Source organism: Halichoerus grypus, chromosome 10 (assembly GCF_964656455.1).
Source record: "Halichoerus grypus chromosome 10, mHalGry1.hap1.1, whole genome shotgun sequence".
NCBI lineage: Eukaryota > Metazoa > Chordata > Mammalia > Carnivora > Phocidae > Halichoerus > Halichoerus grypus.
In genome coordinates this window covers 25,838,956-25,861,547 of record NC_135721.1, presented here as the reverse complement: position 1 = coordinate 25,861,547, position 22,592 = coordinate 25,838,956, and the positions used below count along the sequence as shown (strand labels likewise).

General features: G+C 41.4%; 1 protein-coding gene across 3 annotated transcripts in view; it reads right to left on the bottom strand.

Moving 5' to 3' along the window:
• The window catches only part of TTC27 (tetratricopeptide repeat domain 27), a 169,502-nt gene extending 146,910 nt beyond the window's left edge, over positions 1–22,592 (bottom strand). For all 3 annotated transcript variants that reach the window (XM_036119108.2, XM_036119110.2, XM_078056160.1), the window contains exons 1-5: positions 22,263–22,592; positions 20,852–21,029; positions 20,109–20,238; positions 16,176–16,316; positions 11,147–11,249 (exon numbers count right to left, since the gene is read on the bottom strand). In XM_036119108.2, coding sequence (XP_035975001.2) covers positions 11,147–11,249; positions 16,176–16,316; positions 20,109–20,238; positions 20,852–21,029; positions 22,263–22,362 — 652 coding nt within the window. In that variant the 5' untranslated portion in view covers positions 22,363–22,592. The remainder of the gene's footprint in view (positions 1–11,146; positions 11,250–16,175; positions 16,317–20,108; positions 20,239–20,851; positions 21,030–22,262) is intronic.

Below are 22,592 nucleotides of genomic sequence, written 5' to 3'. Positions count from 1 at the left end.
ATCTCTCAATAAACACAGAAAGGCTGTTTTTGCATTTAAGCAGACGTCTGATGGATAGTGCTGTAGCCATGATAGCCATTCCCTAGCTCATGTAAGCCTAGGGAAGGCTATCAAATTTAAACTAACCTAATAACACATAAATAAGTCACATAAATGCCCAAAGCTGGTTCTCTGTATTATCTCCCCTCCTACCTACCTACCTATCTGTGTGTGTATGTGTGTGTATTTGTATAATTGGCTTTGAGCTTGTACTTCGGTTTCTTCTACATCTTATGTGTTCAGGGGTCAAAGATTGTTAAATAAAATAGGAAGATAAGTCCTGATTTTTTTTTTAAGGTTTGTTTTTTCTTTAAAGATTTTATTTATTTATTTGAGAGAGAGAGAATGAGAGATAGAGAGCACAAGAGGGAAGAGGGTCAGAGGGAGAAGCAGATTCCCCGCTGAGCAGGGAGCCCGATGTGGGACTCGATCCTGGGACTCGAGGATCATGACCTGAGCTAAAGGCAGTCGCTTAACCAACTGAGCCACCCAGGCGCCCTTAAGAATTAGTTTAATCTTTAAATTCCAACAGCATGTTAAATTACTTTTCCAATAAAAACACTTTCAAAAAGCTGGATTTAGGAGAACCTGGGTGGCTCAGTCAGTTAAGCATCTGACTCTTGGTTTCAGGTCAGGTCCTGATCTCAGGAGTGAGACTGAGCCCCACATTGGGCTCTGAGCTTGTTGCAGAATACTTGAGATTCTCTTTCCCTCTCCCTTTACCCCTGCCACTGATGCTCTCTCTCTCTCTCTCTCTAAAATAAATAAATCTTAAAAAAAAAAAAAAAAGCTGGATTTAAAGTCTGGATTTAAAATGTTTAATATATACCACAGGCCAGACAGGGCCCCAGGCACCCACTGAAAACCATGGCAACAGCACTAAAGCCTGGTGAGCCTGCCAAGGCGAAGCCCTTTATTTATTTATTTTTTTTTAAGATTTTATTCATGGGGCGCTAGGGTGACTCAGTCAGTTAAGTGTCTACCTTCTGCTCAGGTCATGATCCCAGGGGATCCTGGGATCCAGCCCTGGGTGGGGCTCCCTGTTCAGTGGGGAGTCTGTTTCTCCCTCTCCCCCCACTCATGCTCTCCCTTTCTCTCTCTCTCTCTCAAATAAATAAAAGCTTAAAAAAAATAAAGATTTAATTCATTTATTTGAGAAAGTGCACACACATGCACGAGGGGGGATGGAGACAAGGGGGAGGGAGAGGGACAAGCTGACTCCGCGCCGAGCGTGGAGCCCAAGGTGGGACTCAATCTCTCAACCCTGAGATCATTACCTGAGCCCAAACCAAGATTCCTACACTTAAGCGACTGAGCCACCCAGGCGCCGCTAGGGGAAGCCTCCTAGGAATTTTAGATGCTGAAAACATTCCCTGTGCACGGGATTCGATGTTATATGGTTCACTAGGATCTGCTGTGGCTGGCCTTGGGCATTTTTTGTTAACTAGTAAATTTAGAAGATCATGTGATGTTGGAGTAGGAGGATTAATATTGGTGACTTTAGGATGCTGACTCAATTGTAGGTGTAATTATGCAAAGCTAAAAATCCAGGAAAGAATTGCCAGGGAAGGAATTAAAAATAAGATTTTATATGAAACCTGAAATGTAAGTATGTAAGTATGAAAGTACCCACGTTGATCCTGAAAGAAAACAAACCAAGGGCAACGGCAGCAACTGAGCAGAGTCTCAAGCACAGAAAACCCAAATACAAGTCACTGGAGTCAGTGTGAACAAAGCCGAGGTCAACTATATTAAATGCTGTAAGTACCATAAGGTCTGTGTAAAAATAAGTAAATAAATAAATAAATAAAATGTGTAATATATTTTTATGTTAACAATTGTGCTGAGAACAAAGGAATCCTCAGAGAACAAAAACTACATGAAAACCGAAGCTCAGGAATTAAGCATGTACTGACACCATATTCTGCCCTAAAGCTAACTACCGAAGCTTACGGACCTGGGAATTTCATTTTTATGGCTGCAAGGAACACCAAAGACAAAAGATGAAGAGGCCTGGACCACCCAGAGCGGCCAATCTAGCAGGAGACTCCATTTGAAGCTGAAACTCAAAGAACTGTATCTTCACTGAAGGTTAAAAGGAGATAAGTCGGCCATGCAGAAGAGGTCAGCAAGAAAAATGGCACTAGGAGAAGGGGAAAAAATGTATCCTACGAATTCATAATCATAAGCCAGCCTTCACAGATTTGTGACATCACGTCAAAACAGGAAAGTGCTAGCCAACTCCAATGCATTTCCTCTAAAAAACAAAAACAAAAACAAAAACAAAACAACTCCTTTCCTCCCTGATCGCCATGGTTCTCAAACTGATCTCCTACTGCTGCACCTCCAATGTTCCATCCTTCTCCTGCCTCTCTCCCCTTCTCAACGATTTCCCTCTATTCCATCCTTTGACTTTTAATCAACATCTCCTGAATTATTATAGATGCTTAGAATTGTGCTAGATCCTACAGCAAGGTTTAAGCCCTGATCTTCCCTAACGAGAGGATGGGAAGAAGACCTAGGAGAAGACACATAATCATTATTCAACACACGGTTAACGTGATGTGAGATTGTGTGGTACTGACCGTAAGTACCAAAGAGGGAAGATCCGTAAGGCTGGGATAGTTAAACAACCCTTTTCAGGAGGGCAGACATTGAAAGATGGGTAGAAATTTGGCTCCAATTCACTTCTATTCCATAAGGCTCACAAAAGAAGGGTCCACATGGCTCTTGTTCACTGCTGTATATGCACCACCTATCATAGCTGGTGCTCAATAAATATCCCAGGAGTGCACAAGTGCATAACCCTTTGATGGCTACCACCAAGATGAGTATCTAATGTCCCGGCGACCTAGCTCCTCATCACCTGACGTACAACCCACCCTCCCACTCTACTCCGGCCATTCAGAACTATCGGAATTCCCAAGTGCACAAAGACGTTTCAAGTCTCTGTGTCTCTCTTTGTACATGTTATATGCCCTTTCCAACTTCACCTAATAAATTCTTACTCATTCTTCATGAGTCAGTTCAAGCATGAGGCACTTTGTGAAGCCTCCTCTGATCTCTCAGGTTTAGACTAACCACATCCTTTGCTTTACTCCTTCCTCATTATGCCCTTTGTTTCTACTGCCTACTGCATTCATTGATATCCCTAGCACCTAGTGCAGTGACTGAAACACAGCAAGCATCCCCAAAACAATTTTTATTAAATATGAAATTGGGGTGGGCGCCTGGGTGGCTCAGTCGTTAAGCGTCTGCCTTCGGCTCAGGTCATGATCCCAGAGTCCTGAGATCAAGCCCCGCATTGGGCTCCCTGCTCAGTGGGAAGCCTGCTTCTCCCTCTCCCACTCCCCCTGCTTGTGTTCCCTCTCTCGCTCTGTCTCTCTCTGTCAAATAAATAAATAAATAAAATCTTTTTTAAAAAATATGAAATTGGGTAGAAAATATAAAGTCAAAGGTAAAACTGGAAATCATTAACGGCTTTCCTCATCAAAAAAAGTGACATGATGAAATTGGTATCTAGAAAAACCAAATCAGTACTGATGAAGGAGAAGGAACAAAGGCCAAGAAAGAGCCTACAAGTCAGGTACAACCCTTCAGATGTGAAGTGATAGTGACGGTGGCCTTAAGTAACTGGGGGGCTGGTCATATAGAATGAAGGACAGATCGACCCAGTCACTGTCTGTTGCTCAACAGCAGTTCTGTCCAATGAAACTTCCGCTGATGATGTAAGTATCCTCTAGCTGCACCGTCCAAAATGGTAGCCGATAGCTACACGTGGCTTCGCACTTCGAATGTGGCTACTGAAACTAAGGAACTGAATTTTTTATTTCATCTATTTTACTTTATTTAAATTTAAATAGTCACAGATAGCTAGTGGCTACTATATGGGGCAGCCCAGTTCTCCAGCTAGCAGTTGTAAGTGATGAAATCACAGCCTTTTTTAATTAATAAAAGGAAGGACTTTGCAGCAATTATGGATCCTAACAATGGAATGCACTCTCTCAAAGTAATTTCGGAAAGTGCCCAAGGAAAGAGAAGTAACTCTTTTGGATACAATCTTCCAATGGATTCCAGCATTAGGATGAGTGGAAAGCTGGCCTAAGAAGAATCACATTATTCTATACCTGGAAAGGATTCAACAATCATTTTACATGGAAAGAATCCTCGGTTTGGAAGTCAGATGAGTTGCCTAAGGTCACACAGGGAGCCAGTGACAGAGTAGAAACTCAAAGCAGATCTTAAAACACCACGTCCTGTTAATTTTCTTAACTGTGATCATTTCAGAGGTGTATGCATATGCAAAACGTCATCAACTGCACACTTTAAAATACGAGTAAATACTGTAGGTTAATTATACTTCAAAAAAGCTGTTAAAAAAAAAAAACAAAACAAAACACTATCTCCACCACCCTACCATCCTCTGTCAACTTTCAGTTCTATCTCATAGAGTTATTGTGAAAAATAAACTAGTTAATGTATATAAAGACTTAGAACAGTGCTTGGTATGGAGCTAGCACCATAGAAATATTAACTGCATCATCACTATTAGATACTAGAATTCTGCCCTACTGACCAGTTGCAGAAATGTAATGGAAAGAAGAGTGGGCGGGATTTGGAATTACAAACTCTAGATCATAGGTCTGGCTCTTGGCCAATCTGAGTCTCAGTTCTTTGTAAAATGAGTTAATTAGCTGAACAAAATAATCACTAAAGGGTCTTTCCAAACTAAAGATTTTGGACATGGCCTAGGATAACAGCTGTAGGAATGGAAAAGGATGCACATGGGACCCTTAGGGAAGAACTGGTAAGATTTAAGAACTGGCTAGATGGGGGCACCTGGGTGGCTCAGTCATTAAGCATCTGCCTTCGGCTCAGGTCATGATCCCAGGGTCCTGGGATCGAGCCCCGCATCGGGCTCCCTGCTTGGCGGGGAGCCTGCTTCTCCCTCTCCCACTCCCCCTGCTTGTGTTCCCTCTCTCGCTGTGTCTCTGTCAAATAAATAAATAAAATCTTAAAAAAAAAAAAGAACTGGCTAGATGCACAGTATGACGAAAAATAATGAGTCAATGATGAACACACAATTTTGAACTTTGGATGCCTCAAGGTTTAAATAGAGGAACATGTCGGGCGCCTGGGTGGCTCAGTCGTTAAGCGTCTGCCTTCAGCTCAGGTCATGATCCCAGGGTCCTGGGATCGAGTCCCACATCGGGCTCCCTGCTCGACACGAAGCCTGCTTCTCCCTCTCCCACTCCCCCTGCTTGTGTTCCTGCTCTCACTATCTCTCTCTCTGTCAAATAAATAAATAAATAAAATCTTTAAAAAAAAAAAAAATAGAGGAACATGTCAACCAAGTAGACAAATATTTATTATTTTAACAAATCAGTAGGTTCTCCATGGAAATGAATGTTCATGACCTTCTGGATGCAAATGTCACCCAGTACATTTAAAATGTATGCTAAAATCAAAATCCCTTCTTTTTTTTTTTTTTTAAGATTTTATTTATTTATTCGACAGGGCGAGACACAGCGGGAGAGAGAGCACAAGCAGGGGGAGCAGGAGAGGGAGAAGCAGACTCCCCGCTGAGCAGGGAGCCCAACGCGGGGCTCGACCCCAGGACCCTGGGATCATGACCTGAGCCGAAGGCAGATGCTTAACGACTGAGCCACCCAGGCGCCCCTCAAAATCCCTTCTTACAAGATTATTTTCATGCTATGTTAAAGCGAAATCTCTACAGATAATTATAATTAATCATATTCAGTGTATTTAATAACATTCATTCCGAAGTATCAATTTAAAAAAAAAAAATCAGTGCACTCATCAGTCACCAAGAGACTAATCTCTCGATCAGCTCTTTTGATGTGGACACAATCTAACCCTAGAGTCACAGAGTTGCCTGCAGATGTCACAGCAGAACTCTCGGACAAAGCATTTCAACCTGTTTTCCCTTAGACTTCATAAGCTCATCATCAAACAGCTACACTGCAATATTACATCTCATGCACTATATGGAATGCATTTTCAGTATCGGCTCCCACAATAAATGGCTGTGTGTGCACCTAAGCAGTCTTTTAGAGAACCGTGGTTTCACTGGTGTGACATCCAAAAGAGTGCCTCAATCACACTGAGGAGCATACTTTGCAAGACTCTAACTTACTCCTTTCATAGATGTGATCAGTCCAGCAAAGTTATGCTGACATTCTGATGGGTTCTATTCCATTACATTGTACTGATGTCACATTCCTGGACAAAAAGATAAAGATCACAGTTGTTCATGAAATCCTCACTTTTGTTTCATGGACTGAAAAAAAATCCTGCCAACTTTTTCATGATCCTTCAAGGGCAACATTTCAAATATAATATCCTTCTCTGGACACTGAGCAGTATTTCAGTTATAACTGACTGCTTGGTCAACATTTGGGTGAAATCCCAGAACCAAACATTTTTTTAAAATAAAATTGTTTATGAAATGTTGCAGTTTAAGACTATCTGCGGACCTACCTAAACATAGCCAAAAAGGACCAATTTATGACTGGATAAAATGAAAAATGTTGTTGATAAGCCTAGAACAGCAACAGAAAAAATGCTTAGTTGTAAGCAAAGCTAATGATATGCTGAAATACATTGCAAAAAAGAATCAAGACCACTTGGGGAATGAATCACTTAAGAGTCATATTTTCCAGTCTTAGTTAACTCTTTCTGTTTGGAAACTTAATTTTACCCCATAGAATAGAATTCTCTCTAAAACACACCATATTGTTCTTCCCTTTTAAAATGGCATATAAGGAAGGGTATTTTTTTCTTTTCTTAATAATTAATAATTATAGGGGCACCTGGGTGGCTCAGATGGTTAAGCGTCTGCCTTCGGCTCAGGTCATGATCCCAGCGTCCTGGGATCGAGCCCCGCATCGGGCTTCCTGCTCAGCGGGGAGCCTGCTTCTCCCTCTCCCTCTGCCTCTCTCCCTGCTCATGCTCTCTCCCTCTCTCTCTCTCTGTATCTCTGTGTCTCAAATGAATAAATAAAAAAATCTTAAAAAAAAAATAATTAATAATTATAAACATTAGTCACTGAAATGTGGTAAAAATGTAGCCATAAATGCAAATTTATATAATATGGGATTAAGGGAAGAAATGTGACTTTCCCGATAGCAAATGCATCAAATTGGATTTCCTATAAAAAGAAAAAACAAGTCCCAGTGACATCTTGTTTTTTGTCCGCTTACCAATTTTCCATAAAAGTATAACAAAGCATAGGAAACTGTATAATATCCTAAGCAGTACAATGTAATTACCTTTCTACAAAATCAAACCATGGGCTGAATAGTGATGTCATCTTATTCCAAATGCTTTCACTATCCTCTGGAAAAGGCAACTTTTTTCCCCATTACTATCAGTGATGTTCAAGTCTTCCTTGACTTTTTTTTTTTTCAAAGATTTTATTTATTCATTTGACAGAGAGACACAGTGAGAGAGAGAACACAAGCAGGGTAAGCAGGAGAGGGAGAAGCAGGCTCCCCGCTGAGCAGGGAGCCCGATGAGGGGCTCGATCCCAGGACCTTGGGATCATGACCTGAGCCGAAGGCAGCCGCTTAACCATCTGAGCCACCCAGGCGCCTCCAAGTCATCCTTGACTTTCAAAACTTTACCCAATTTCATGAACTAGAAACTCATCCCCACTCTTCTTCCTCCTTTGCACTAAGTTCATTTATGAAGCATCTCTCACATCATTTCAAAAATATGCAACAGCATGAATGGGGGAGACTCAGGCTACATAGGCTTCATTTTACTAAAGAGAGAGGACAACATGTCTGCTAAATGGGGCGTCGGGTCTTCATTTACTCCAAGGTTCACTCTGTATTTCATTTTTTTTTTTTTTTTTTTTAAAGATTTTATTTATTTATTTGAGAGAGAGAGAATGAGAGAGAACACATGAGAGGGGGGAGGGTCAGAGGGAGAAGCAGACTCCCTGCCGAGCAGGGAGCCCGATGCGGGACTCGATTCCGGGACTCCAGGATCATGACCTGAGCCGAAGGCAGTCGCTTAACCAACTGAGCCACCCAGGCGCCCCTCTGTATTTCATTTTGAAGAGAACTCCACCCCTAGGCAACACTATTAGGAGAGATTCAAAGTCCATATGGCATCCAGGTAGGGTCAATTTTGTCCTATCTGCTATAATATTCCACTTTTTGAAACACTCTTGGGCGCCTGGGTGGCTCAGTTGGTTAAGCGACTGCCTTCGGCTCAGGTCATGATCCTGGAGTCCCTGGATCGAGTCCCGCATCGGGCTCCCTGCTCAGCAAGGAGCCTGCTTCTCCCTCTGACCCTCTCCCCTCTCATGTGCTCTCTCTCTCTCATTCTCTCTGTCTCAAATAAATAAATAAAATCTTTAAAAAAAAAAAAGAAAGAAACACTCTTGTACAGAAATTAAGTCAGATGCAAGTTGTTACTACTGAGATGAAGGACAAATAGAGGAAATTCTAAAACTTCTTCCCTAAAAGTCCATGTAGAAAGGCCTCAATAAACCTTAGCTGTTGTTATTCAACAAACATGTACTAAATACTTACTATTTTCTAGGCACTGTGCTAAGCAGAAAGAGGTTAAAAGGGGCGCCCGGGTGGCTCAGTCGTTAAGCGTCTGCCTTCGGCTCGGGTCATGATCCCAGGGTCCTGGGATCGAGCCCCGCATCGGGCTCCCTGCTCGGCGGGGGGCCTGCTTCTCCCTCTCCCACTCCCCCTGCTTGTGTTCCCTCTCTCGCTGTGTCTCTGTCAAATAAATAAATAAAATCTTTAAAAAAAAAAAAAAAAAAGAAAGAGGTTAAAAAAAAAAAACCCAGCTCACAAGGAACTCACAGTCTAGAGAATCTACAGTCAGTGAAAACAAAGATGGTTCAGTAGGCTAAATTTGCTCATAAAAATCTTTTATAACCCAAAAGCATTAAACCAAAGACTACTACTGTAGGAAAGAGAGATAGACTGTTTTTCAGTTCTGTTACTTTAGAAACATTATTGTATAGAAAAAGTTAACTCCTTATATGTAATAAAACAACTAATCTATCATATGTCAGGTTTCAATTCTGTAGCAGAATATATGTGTGTGTGTGTGTGTGTGTGTGTGTATATATGTATGTGCGAAGTCTGATTTAACACATCCTTGCTAATTCCACAGTCTTGTATTACCTAAAATCCTAAAAGAATATAAATGGTCTAAGTCTTGACAAAAAATAATATAAATGAATCAATTACTCATTGAATAATATTTTCCTTACTTTCCCTTTTTGAATCATGTACAGATTTTCATTTTATCTAAGATTAGCATATGCTTATGTATTTCTACCCTAGAACAAAAAAAAATTGAGAAATTAATTTCAACCAAATTACCTAGCTTAGTAGTATTTATTACTGCACAAACTAACGTCCTCTCTAGTGTATCCGGCCCAGCTTGTTACTACATAGATGTAACTTGAAGGAAACAGACTAAAGAAAGGTATGGGAGCTTCTTGCAGTTACGTATGCGCACATGTTGAGTTGTTTTATGCCTTCGTGAATGTCTACTCCATCAAGTACAGATCACTGCTCCTCCACCCCGAGGGATGCAAATGACCCCTTCCCCCATGCATCCCCCTTTATCCATGGGGGATACGTCCTAGGACCCCCAGTGGATGCATGAAACCACAGTAGTACCGAACCCTGTATATACTACACTTTTTCTCTCAAAATACGTTACTGTACTGTACTCACCCTTCTTGTGATGATGTGAGATAAAATGCCCATGTGATGAGATGCAGTGCGGGAAATGATGCAGACACTGTGATGTAGCGTGAGGCTTCTAATGACCTTGAGACAAGAGGTCAGAAGGCAGATTATCTGCCTCCAGACCACAGATGACTGCAGGTAATTAAACCATGGAAGTCCAAACCATGCATAAGGGGGAGCACTGTACACACACATGCACATGTATACATACTCACGCCAGACATACTCTTGCTATGTGAAACGAGTATGGGCTTTGGAATCAGACACACCTAAGGTCAAACCCCTTCTCTGTAACTCTGAAGTTCGTTACCAAGTCCAAGTTTATCTGTGTTTAAGTGCTTCTTCACTACAAGGGAATCTGTTTTTGTTTTTGCTTTGCTTTGTTTTGCAACTTTTGCTAAGAATAATCATTCCAAAAGCCCAGGGAAACCAAGTGTGAAGGTACCCAAGATTTTTCCTCTTTTCAAAATGCTTCCCTAGGAAATGTGAAGGGCAACTGTAACAAAGGCAGTGGGGGGCACTGACAGAGGTGTGTGGTTTATTCTTTCATTTACATTTTAGGTACTTTTGTGTATATATGTTACATATAATAAAAAAATAATATAAAATGTAAAAATGCCTCTCTACCTATTGTCATCCTTAGTAAAATGTATTTTCTGCCAAATGTTAAAAAAACAAAGGCTTTCTTCATGTACTCAACAGGAGAGCGGGTAAGTAATTTTCTACTCTGCATGAATTTGGCACAATTTACTCCACCTGGAGTCTGTTTCCTTTAAGGGTACATCTATGCAGTAACAAGCTAGGCCAGAATACACTAAGAGGACGTTAGTTTGTGCAGTAATAAATATTACTAAGCTAGGTAATTTAGTTGAAATTAATTTCTCAATTTTTTTTGTTCTAAGAGAAATACATAAACATATGCGAATCTTAGATAACATGATTCAAAAAGGGAAAGTAAGGGAAGTTAAGGAATGTTTTTTTAAATAAAGAAAGTTGACATTAGTTTCCAAAGAGCCTTCTGAGATTAAAGAACAAAGAAAAACTAAAATACTTTTAAGCAGTCTGTGATAAAATCATGGTAACGTGCATAGAACAAATCATTTTCTAAATAGGCAATATAAATGATAATGATTACCTCTTTTAAAATTCAAAGGCAAAAAGAAATTCTATAATCTGACACGCCAATAATTTGTGATATTCCACACCCAGAAAAAAAGGGGAAAAAAAGAAACAACCTCAACCAGAAAGTTACTATTACCTATAAAAAAATAATAATAATAAACTAAAAAGGACTGTCTCGGCTGAGAAATGAGCCTGGAGCTGCACGCCCGCACCAAACAAGATCTGCCCCTTACCTTCCTCAACACAGCCTCCAGCGAGAGCGGAGAGCTGCGGGGACCGCTCCTCCAGTATCTGCTGGTGAACACTCACGCATCTCAAAGTCCACCACGGCAAGCTCTACGGAGAGAAAGTACCACGTAAGCTGAAAATAAAAGCCCCTCTAAAAAACAGTGTTTATATTAATTGAAATTAGTGTTTAGAATTTTTTTAACATCTGTGAAATTAAACTTACTCTTCAACAAACTTATCCATCCACTGCTGTGTCCTCAGTAATAATACCCAAATCCGCTTCTCCCTCTTCCGCAATAACGCGTCTCCTCCATCCTCTCAGGGCCTGTATTTTTAGCCAGTTCCTGATGCCATTTAGAACTTAGTATCTCCTTTAAAATGTCCACCGTGGCACCCCCTCAACGCCATGATCCACGCAGCCGCTCCCCCAGGAGGCAGAGTGTGTGGTGGGGGTAGAGGGGTGGGAGCGTAATTTTTTCCCTCCTCTGAAATTCTAGCATACTATTCGTACTACCTCCTTTGCAGACACATTCCGCTGCATTCATGGAGGTCATCCCTAGCTTTCGGTGTTGTCCACCATCTACCCAATAAGACAAGAAGTCATGTCCTGCTCATCTCTATATCCTCCTCAAAGCAATAGATTTTGCACAAACTACACTGTAAGAATTACCTTGGATTCAGATATTTTCCAAAACTAAGACAATCCCTTCCACATCCTCGTGAAACCCTCCCATGAAGCCTTCTCCCAAGAGGGCGGCACACACTGGTCTCTCACTTCTCTGAACTTCTACACTGTTCCTAGAAGTTAGCACCACACTGGACAGCTCTTGTGTTTCAAGAGTTTAACTCCACCTGGCCCAAACATTTCTGAGGACAGACTGCATCTCATACATTGTCTTGACTAATGCACAGGCAGAGAACACAGTAGGTTTTTCTCTATTGTCTGGTGTTGTTCTTACTTGATCACAATTAAAAAAAAGAGGGGGGGCTCCCTGGGTGGCTCAGTCAGTTAAGTGTCAGGTTATGGTCCCAGGGTCCTAGGATCAAGCCATCAGATTCCTTGCTCAGCAGGGAGCTGCTTCTCCCTCTCCTTCTGCCTACCACTCCCCCTGCTTGTGCTCTCTCTCTCTCTGTCAAATACATAAAATCTTTAAGAAAATAAATAAAATAAAATAAAATAAAAAACCTGATCCTGGGACACCTGGATGGCTCAGTCAGTTAAGCATCCAACTCTTGGTTTCGGCTCAGGTCATGACAGGGGTGTGAGATGGAGCCCCACATTGGGCTCCAAGCTCAGTGCAGAGTCTGCTTAAGAATCTCTCTCTCCCTTTCTCTCTGCTCTTCTTCCTGCTCACCTGCGCTCTCTCTCTCTAAATAAAAATAAATAAAATCTTAAAAAAAAACACACTAGATCCTTATTTAAAAACAAAAACAAAAAAAGAGCAACAAGCCCATACAGAAGCATATACAGTGAAGAGCAAGTCTCTCTTCTGCTGCCTCAGTGCTATTCTCCTCCCCCAGAAAAATCCCTAACTGCTGCCAGCAACAAGTGACTCAGGTTTGGCAGCAAACCCTTTCCTTTTCTAGACATGGGAATTTAGACAGAGCAAGTCAAAGAGATTGCCCTTTAAAGAAAACATACATCAGGGGCGCCTGGGTGGCTCAGCCAATTAAGCATCTGACTCTTGGTTTCGGCTCAGGTCATGATCTCAGGGTCGTGGGATGGAGCCCCGAGTCAGGCTCCCCACTCGGTGGGGAGTCTGCTTCCTCCCTCTCTCTCTGCCCTTCCCCCACCCCCGCTTGTGCTCTCTCTCTCAAATAAATCGTTAAAAAGAAAAAGAAAACATATAGCTTCAGATGCTGAATCTTTAAACATCAGATCTATACATTACCTCTTAAGCCAAAACATTTATCCTAGGGGGAGGAGGAGTGTGAAAAAAATAGAGAAAGCATAGCCTGTTTTTCTATTGGAAATAAAAGTACCCTTTTCTATTTGCCAAGAATGGCTGAACAGAAAATCTGAGGCATTAATAAAAAAGAAACTTGAAGCCTTGCTCTAGTTTCTAGATCCTGTCTCCTGATTTTAGCACTTATTACAGAATGTTCTGATTGGAAAGCTACACTAGTCAATAACCTCCTAGACGTCAGGAAGCATAAGAGTACTAAAAAGGCACCCAAAAAAATTTTGCCAGCTTATTCCATTTTTTCAAAGATTTTATTTTATTTTATTTATTTATTTTTATTATGTTATGTTAATCACCATACATTACATCATTAATTTTTGATGTAGTGTTCCATGATTGATTGTTTGCGTATAACACCCAGTGCTCCATGCAGAACGTGCCCTCTTTAATACCCATCACCAGGCTAACCCATCCCCCCATCCCCCTAAAGATTTTATTTTTAAGTAATCTCTACACCCAACGTAGGGCTTAAACTCACAACCCCGAGATCCAGAGTCGCATAATCTACCAAATGAGCCAGCTAGGCGCCCTCCATTTTTAAAATAATTATAAATAAGGAAACTGATATTCCAAAGAAATTAACTAGCATAACAAACGTCACACAGCTATTAAGCGGCTGAGCCAGACAAACTCTGGTCTGATTTCAAAGCCAAGACTCTTTTTACTCAACATTTACATCTTACTAATACTAATCTATATACCACAGATTAAAGGATTGGGGGGAAATCACCTTCTTTTACAGTTCCACAAAAATATCATAATGAACAACTTGATACATTGTTCACAAGTAAGCCTATTCAAAGCTAACTTAAAAAGGTTAAAGTTAACTTGGATAGGTAGAGGACAGTTCTTTCATTTTATCCTCACTTATCAAAGAAGTCATTTTTATATCATTATTTAGAAAATGACATATTAAAGATCCAAAGAAAAAAGAACTTTCGTGATTTCACTGAAAGGCAAGACTTCAACACAAAGTGATCTTTGCGTGGTGACGTGTAAAAGAAAACAGTGTTGTAAGCCCAGGTGAGAAGTTGTTTAGTATCCGCCAAGCAATTCAAGTACCTTGTCTCTCCAACCCTACCATATGACATCCACAACCAGCAGTTCACATACCTACTGGTTCTCCTAAGTTGACACTACATATATCTTTTTTTAAAAAAATGCTTAACAGAGCGCCTGGGTGGCTCAGTCGGTTAAGTGTCCGACTTTTGATTTCGGCTCAGGTCATGATATCAGGGTCGCAGGATCGAGCCCTGCCTTGGGCTCTGTGCCCAGAGCACAGCTTGCTTGTCCCTCTCCCTCCGCCCTGCTCCAGTGCACTCTATCTCTAAAATAAATAAATAAAATCTTTAAAAAATAATGCTTAACATAATTGCTGATGAAAGTTTTCCACCAACAAAATTTAAAACTGTCTCACTCACTCATTAATGACTCTAGTCTCATAGAAAGAAAATGCCACTTGGCAGCCCTATGCCTTGGTGGTACTTGCTTTAGAGCCAAGTACTAGTCATTCTGTAAGAGAGCATTTCACTCAGGTCAACTCTGGAAAAATGTTTTAATTCAAGCTAACATGGCTAAAAAATCAAAGATAAGGCCTTATGTCTACTCTGACATATTGAAACCCTTCTAGTAAAACCAATTCCAATTCCTCTGGCTTTCATGACAGCGAAAGAGGCAAAACTTGCCTTCTTACCTCTTCTTTGTCTAAACTGAAATACTTGGGAAAATAAGCCCTTACACAGTAGAGACCAAGTCTACATTCCGACAATTGAAAACTGTGTTTCTCAAAATTTTTCAGCCAATACTGAGAAATTGGGAGGTTTCATATAAAATTTAGATTTATTATTTCTGGTAACATGGGTCAAGTTGCCACAATCAGAACGGGAGTCAGCTAGCTATAATCTGCAGGCCAAATCCAACCCCCCTCCCCCTGTTTTTGTACAGTACAAGAACCAATAGTTTGTACATTTTTTAAAAAGATTTTATTTATTTGGGGGCGCCTGGGTGGCTCAGTCGGTTAAGCATCTACCTTCGGCTCAGGTCATGGTCCCAGGGCCCTGGGATCGAGCCCTGCATCGGGCTCCCTGCTCCGTGGGAAGCCTGCTTCTCCCTCTCCCACTCCCCCTGCTTGTGTTCCCTCTCCCGCTGTCTCTCTCTGTCAAATAAATAAATAAAATCTTTAAAAAAAACTAAAATAAATAAATAATAAAAGATTTTATTTATTTGAGAGGGAGAGTGAGAGAGAGAGAACACGAGCAGGGAGAGGAGCAGAGCGAGAGGAAGAAGCAGACTCCCCACTGAGCAAGGAGCCCGATGCGGGGCTCAATCCCAGGACTCTGGGATCATGACTTGAGCTGAAGACAGATGCTTAACCGAATGAGCCACCAAGATGCCCCCAGTTTGTACATTTTAAACCACTGAAAAAAACACAAAAGAATATTTTGTGACATGTGCAAAGTATGTAATTCTTTACTTATAAAGAAACAATGTAACAGGGGCACCTGGGTGGTTCAGTCTGTTAAGGGTCAGACTCTTGATTTCTGCTCAGGTCATGATCTCAGCATCCTGAGATCAAGCCCCATAGTGAGCTCCACACTCAGAGGGGAGTCTGCTTGAGATTCTCTCTCCCTCTCCCTCTGCCCCTCCCCCTGCTCAAATGTGTGCGCGCACGCACACACTTTCTCTCTCTAAATAAATGAATAATCTTTAAGAAATGATGTAACAGACATTCCACAAATGCTCTACTAAATCCAACCCGAATAATGAACCAAGGTAGGATGTGAGCCAGGAAACAGTAATTAAGATCCACTAAGATCCACAGTAAGAGTACTGAACATACATACGATCTATATAATCCTTTAAAAGGGGCTCAATATAGTATCGTTTTGTATTAGATGAATCTCAGAAACGGAGGATGTTTTTGTTTATTTCCATCAGGTTTTAAAGTGAAATACCTAAAGAAGACTTAGAAAACACACCAAAACACTGTCAGCATCACACCTGAAGTCTGATGCTACTCAGCACAAGTCATCCCTGGGTATGAACCAACTGCCTTCTTTTCTCTCCTTACCTGAATAGCTGTCAGTTTATGTCTCACATTCACTAGAATAACTCGCGCTAATAAGAGCAGGATAGGCTTTGAGGTCAGGCTGTAGACTGATTCACCATCTAGAACAAGCAGATTCAGAACAACTGCATCCAGTCCTTTGACCTGAAAAAAATATATAAGCCAAGATGACCTAATTTAACAAAATATTAATCTTTATAGATCTTGGAGTAACATATTTTCCAGTTAATTCAGCTTTGAAACAATGGCATCAATCTATTACACAGCAATTGGCACTGAACAGAATCATAACCTTATAAATGCCCCTGGGGACCCACAAATGCAGGCCACCCTGACAGAATTCTCTGGAGATGGTATTAACAAGACAATAAATAAATGCGTGAATGTATGAATAGCCAAATACATACATTTCTCTTCCCAGTGCTACCTTGCATCATCATGAAAAAATGAAATGCTTTTCTATCTTCTGCTTAAGTAAATCAGCCTCTGCCTACCCCCAAGATATAACACTGATATTCCAACTGAGTTCTAAATGTGTTTCCAGAGGTTTGGGGAAATGGTCTGTTTTTAAAGAGGACTGCTTGTATTTAAAAAAAAAAAAAAACAGACAAAGCAAAGGTTACAACTCTTAGGAACAATTCCTCAGTCAAGACAGCATATGACATGTAAAAATATAAGTATTTATCACCATAATAGTGAAAAAAATTTCAACATCTGGAAGCCAGATTACTATACAACCAGATTACTAAGATCAACCTTTCTGTGCGAGAGGTGACCAATACTGCTCAGACATGGACCTTCAGTGCTATTCCTCTGAGACCAGTTAGCATCAGATGTCAGTGTTAAAATGACAAGGCCATAAATTAAAGGCAGGGAAAATGAATTTGGCTTTGGTCACCATACTCCATGACCATAAAGTATATTCACAAATATTTATGCTTCACAAGAACTAAGAAACATGAATCAGCGCAGGAAAATGACAATTAGAAAATACTGACGTGTTTAAAAATTTCAACTCCTCCTACCTTCCAAATTCTCAGACTGCGGGTAAAGAGTATACATTGAATATTCCTTTTAAAAACAACCTGACAGGGACGCCTGGGTGGCTCAGTCGGTTAAGCGTCTGCCTTCGGCTCAGGTCACGATCTCAGGGTCCTGGGATCGAGCCCCAAGTCGGGTTCCCTGCTCAGTGGGGAGTCTGCTTCTCCCTCTGCCTGCCACTCCCCCTGCTTGTCCGCTCTGTCTCTCTCTGACAAATAGATAAATAAAATCTTAAAAAACAAAAAAACAAAAAAACAACCTGACATTACCAAGAAGAGTTGAACATGTATATACTCTAGGGCACAGCAACTCCACTCACGGATATATATATACCACAGCAGAGCTCCCCAACTCTGGGAAGATCATCCTCTCAGCCCTCAGGGTGTCACCTACAGCCCGAGGGCCAGTAAAAACAGCCTCCTCTGCTTTTTCAGTATGCTGTGCTTTGAAATTCTTGCAAATGATTTCCAGAAGATGTGTTCCTAATAGCACTGTATGTAATACATTGGGGGGAAAAAAAAGGAAACATACCATATCGCCATCAAGAGTAGAAGAGACATACACGTTCTAGTATAGTCATACAATTGGAATACTATACAACACTAAAAATGAATAATGGTATCATTTCAAAAATATACCACTGAACAAAGCAAGTCACAGAAGAATGCATACAGTTTGTTTCATTTTATAAAAGTTCAAAAACTGGCAAAACTAAACAATACGTTTTCTAGAGTTACAGAGGTGCTGAAACTATGAAGAAAAGCAGTGGAATGATTAACACAAAATTCATGGGACTGGCTCATGGGAGAGGAGGGCCGGGGACACCATCAGGAAGCACACACAGGGGACCTTCTAAGGCAGTATTTCCAACCCTTTCCAAGTCACAGCACACGCAGAGATGCTATGATTAGTGGTGCAAAGCAGGGAACTAGCAAATGCTGCCGACCAGTTCCAAGGCTCTCCCCCCTCCAGCCCAGACCCCACACAGGCAAAGAGGCTCCACATCTGGGGAACAGCGGTCGGGAAACTCTGTTCTACAATGCTGCTAATGTTCTCTCTCAAGCTGTGTGGGAGGAGCAAAGTGGTTTTATTATTTAAACTGCATACACTTCACATGCTTTTTTTGAATCTATGAGGTAGTTCTAATAAAAAAAAAAAAAACCAAGGTCTCAAAGTTTCCCACAATCTAGCCTGAATCCCATGAAGTGTGACCTTTCAATGCTGCTCCAGTAGGCTCAAAACCTCCTGCTCCCACCGCGCTCTTCCCCACTCGGAACTTCCGCTCCCGTGACTGCATCCAGACAGACTTTCCTGCTCCTCTCCACCTGTCCGTTTCCTCAGCACCCTTCAGTTCACCTCACGGTCCACTCCCAGCTAAACTGTCTGACAAAATTCCCATTCCCCACATCTCTTGGTTAACTGCAATAATCTTAACAGTCCAGATCTCTCACGTAACCTACTTCTGTACTGCCTTGAACTGTCCCCTGACTTTACAGATGCTCCTCCACTGGCAGAGCTGAAAGAGGGCTGGGTTTGGGCCCAGGAAATGTGGCTTCCAATCGCCCAGCTGTAAGACCTCTGACAAGGTTCCTTCACCACCAGAGCTTCCATCTTCTCGTCTCTGGGATCCTCAAACTGATAGAACATGTGAATTAAGCACTTGCCCCACATATCTGTGCTCAACAAACACTATGACTTTGACTATTTGGTGAATTTTTAACCTACACTACAGGGCTGAAGAGGCAGAAACTGTTTCATCCACAATAACAGAGGGAGTGAGATGTTCCATATAAGCAAATTTCTAGACAACTGAAGCATTTCTCTTTAAGTGACATTTTTTACTTTTACTTTACTTTACTTTAGTACTTTAATCACTTTGGATGAAAACCTCTGTAAAGTGCAGATTCAATTCCCTTCTTAGGCATAAGATACAGAAGATCTTTTAACCTTTCGATAATGATTCAGAGCCAGGATTATGAATTTCAATTATTCTACTGCAACATGATACAGTGACTCACCACACTGATGTGTACAGAGCTAATTACTGTGGCTGTCAGTTTATGGCTGCTTTTCTACTTCTTTTTCCACCCCACCATCAGATTGTTTTAAATATATTTTATCTATTTATTTCTTTTTAAAGATTTATCTATTTGAGAGAGAAAGAGCATGTGAGCAGGGGCGGGGCAGAGGGAGAGGGAGAGAATCTCAAGCAGGCTCCATGCCCAGCAAAGAACCCAACACTGGGCTTGATCTCATGACCCTGAGAACAGGACCTGAGCCGAAACCAAGAGTTGGACTCTCAACCGACTGAGCCACCCAGGTGCCCCTATTTTATTTATTTTTTTTAAGTAAGCTCTATGCTGGGGCACCTGGGTGGCTCAGTCGGTTAAGCATCTGCCTTGGCTGGGGTGGTGATCCTGGCGTTCTGGAATCGAGTCCCACACTGGGCTCCTTGCTCAGTGGGGAATCTGCTTCTCCCTCTGCCTGCCACCCCCTCTGCCTGCCACTCCCCCTGCTTGTACTCTCTCTCTCTCTCTCGAAATAAATAAATAAAATCTTAAAAAAAAAAAAAGTAAGCTCTATGGCCAACGTGGGGCTCAGGCTCACAACCCCGAAATCAAGAGTTGCACACTCCACCAACTGAGCCAGCCAGGAGCCCCTCTACCATCAGATTAGTAACACTTCTCTCTAATTCCATTCCTGACAGTGGACCTTCTAGAAATACTTGAAAATCTGATCGATGACCAAGGATCCTCAGTACACTTTGTACAAGCTATATATAAAGTCATATTTTTTCCTACCTACTATTAACTCCAGTTTATAAAGACCAGTTCCTAAAGAAAGAAAAAAAAAAACCACAATAATAACTATATATGACATTTCCAAGAAGCATACCTCACTGAATTGCTGGAATAAAATAGATGGCAAAAAATCCTGAGGTTGTAAATCAACGAGAGGCCCCGTCCAGTTACTCTGAACAAAAAGTTGCAAACTGCTTACACCAATTAGGAATATCAGCTGTTGTCTGCATATAAGAATAAAAAAACAAATATGAACCACTGTATAACCACAACCAATTTCATTTCAGTTTTACCAAGAAAAATATAAAATATTAACCAACATTTATAGAGATCATCCAAGTACTACAAAACAAAATTTCTGAAACCTAAACAATTTATGTCTCAATGTCCAATATTATAACCATGAGCCACATAGGGCTCTTTTATTTATTTATTTTAAGATTTTATTTATTTGACAGAGAGAGACACAGAGAGAGAGGGAACACAAGCAGGGGGAGTGGGAGAGGGAGAAGCAGGCTTCCCACTGAGCAGGGAGCCCAATGCAGGGCTCGATCCCACAACCCTGGGATCATGACCTGAGCCGAAGGCAGACGCTTAACGACTGAGCCACCCAGGCGCCCCACATAGGGCTCTTTTAATTTAATTACAATTAAATGAAATTTAAAATTCTGTCCCTCAGTTGCACTATTTCAAGTGCTCAACAACCACATATGACTAGGGGCTGCCATACTGGAGAGGCCAAGTTTTCCGACGACTAAAACCACTATCTTAGGCTGGCAAAGCACTATTAAATGTATTCAGTCTGTTTCTCTATGAAAATTTCAAATAAAATTCTACCTTTCAGTTGTGTCCAAATCTGTTGAGTAATCCAGGAATGTTACTATCTGCTTCTCCAGGTAACTGTCCATCTTTTCTTCAGTCATAGTTGTTGAGTTAAAAATATTTTGAGTCAATGAATTTAAGAATATGGCCTCATAATTCCCTTCAAGCAGCAATTGTAAGAAAGATCCACTCTCTGCAATATAAAAAATTAGTCCAATAATTCAAAAGACCAATTTTTTTCATACTGTAAAGGGTAACACTATTAGGTAAATCTACCATTTTACATTTTAATATGAAAAAATGTGTATCCTTAGAATGCTTACTATACATTAATCACAAAGCACTGAGCAAATTCCCATTATTCTATGAACATCACTTCTTCTACAATTAGCAGCTCATCCATACAATGAGCAGCAAGGTAGAAGTTAGACACAGGAATAATATTTCTCATTAGTAAATATTATCACCCTTCTGGGAATTCAAAAGATTCCTACTGACAAAAGAAGTTTCCACAATCAGGGGTCTAAGGCCTTTCATAATCTGGCTTCTCGTATCCCCACCATACTCCCTGAGGAACAGCTGGTTCTCTCACTGTTCCCCGAATATCCCATGCACATTCCTGCCTCCACTTTTACACTTGTGATTTCTCCTGCTGAGCTCTTCTCCACATCTTACCCTTTAATCAAAATTCTGCTCACGTCTGACTTCTTCCATGAAACTTTTCCAGATCACCAGACTTCACCTGATCTTAGCCAAAAGGCCAAGAAGCGATCCAGATCACCAGACTTCAAAAACTACCTCTCCTGAAGCACCTATTGCATATACACACACACACACAAACACACAAACACACACACCCGCACACTAGTGTTCTAAATTGTTATTTTTCTTCCGGGTCCAGCCTAAATCTCACAACCAGATGTGCCTTTATCTCACATTTATCACTAGTAAATATGCTGTTAACACCTCTCTCCGGTAAATGTGTACTGTTCATAAGAATTGTATCTTTGCTGCCTCGTTTCAGCTTTTATGCTTACCAACTGTGGGGCCTGGAATAAATTACTTAAACAATCGGGCTTTAAACGTCTTCACCTGCAAAATGGTATTAAACGTAATATCTATCTTAAATGTCTATTATAAGGATTAAATGACAATAAATGTCAAGGACTTAGAAAAGTAGCTGACATCGCCATCGTTGTTACCACTGAGCCTAGGCGGTGAGAAGGTTGGGATCAAGACAAGCACTGAGCCCAGAGGACCCCCACCACATCAAGGATGCAACAATCCAAAGTCTTAAGGGATCAGCTAGATTTCGGCAGAAAAAACAAACAAAAAAAACCAAGGAGGAATGAGAACCCAGCCGGCACCACTCTCCGCTCACAGTCCACACGCTGGCCTCCGTTCCTGGAAGGTCCGCCTTTCTCACCTGAACCGGCGACTCCCTCCTGCTTCCATTGCTGCCGCTCAGCCTCAGTGGGGAAGCCCCTCAAAACTGCCAGCTCCGGTATCCACATCACCCTGGACATCGCTGCAGCCAAAAGGGGTTCTACGAGGGTCACACGGAGTCAACAAAAGAAAGTGAAAGAAAGAGGGTCCAAAGATGCCGAAACCTAGTGGCAACAGATCCTGTGAATACCACCCACAGACCTAGAAGTCCATGTGCAGACATCGTCACTTGGACGCGGCCATGACAGCAGCGCGGGACACCCTGGGAAAAACACACACTCGGCTCTGGTTTCCGCCTAGGAGACCTACT